Below are 547 nucleotides of genomic sequence, written 5' to 3'. Positions count from 1 at the left end.
GAAGGGGAGGGGGCTCTTTTTTCTCTTATTTATATAAGCCTTTTTTCTTGAGAATTTTTTCTTGTATTTGTACAATATTTCATTTCCTTTTCTGTAATTTCTGTGTTTTTAACTGTATTTTTAATTTTTGTTAGAATTAAAGAAATCCCTTTACGCCATTTTCTCCCAATTTGGCCAAATCCTGGACATTTTGGTCTCGAGGAGTTTGAAGATGAGGGGCCAGGCCTTCGTCATCTTCAAGGAGATGAGCAGCGCCACCAACGCCCTGCGCTCCATGCAGGGCTTCCCCTTCTACGACAAACCCATGGTGAGCCCCAAAACACCCCAAAACACCCCAAAAACGGGAAAATCCACCTTGAAAAACCCCAAAACCGGGAAAATCCACCCCAAAAACGGGAAAATTCACCTTGAAAACCCCAAAAAAGGAAAAATTCAGCCCAAAAATGGGAAAATCCACCTTGAAAAACCCCAAAACCGGGAAAATCCACCCCAAAAACGGGAAAATTCACCTTGAAAACCCCAAAAAAGGGAAAATTCACCCCAAAAA

The 547-nt window shown here is 41.7% G+C and overlaps 1 protein-coding gene across 1 annotated transcript in view; it reads left to right on the top strand.

Annotated features, from left to right (window-relative positions):
* Nucleotides 1-134: 134 nt before the first annotated feature.
* LOC104526478 (U1 small nuclear ribonucleoprotein A) overlaps nt 135-547 on the top strand; it is a gene marked incomplete at both ends in the record, with an annotated part of 1566 nt that continues 1153 nt past the window's right edge. Inside the window, one exon of the mRNA XM_010169933.2 lies at nt 135-307. Coding sequence (XP_010168235.2) covers nt 135-307 — 173 coding nt within the window. The remainder of the gene's footprint in view (nt 308-547) is intronic.

This window comes from Antrostomus carolinensis, unplaced genomic scaffold (assembly GCF_000700745.2).
Source record: "Antrostomus carolinensis isolate BGI_N321 unplaced genomic scaffold, ASM70074v2 scaffold20696, whole genome shotgun sequence".
NCBI classification, from domain to species: Eukaryota; Metazoa; Chordata; class Aves; order Caprimulgiformes; family Caprimulgidae; genus Antrostomus; species Antrostomus carolinensis.
The sequence above is the reverse complement of the archived record's forward strand: the minus strand, read 5'-3'. Positions and strand labels throughout refer to the sequence as shown.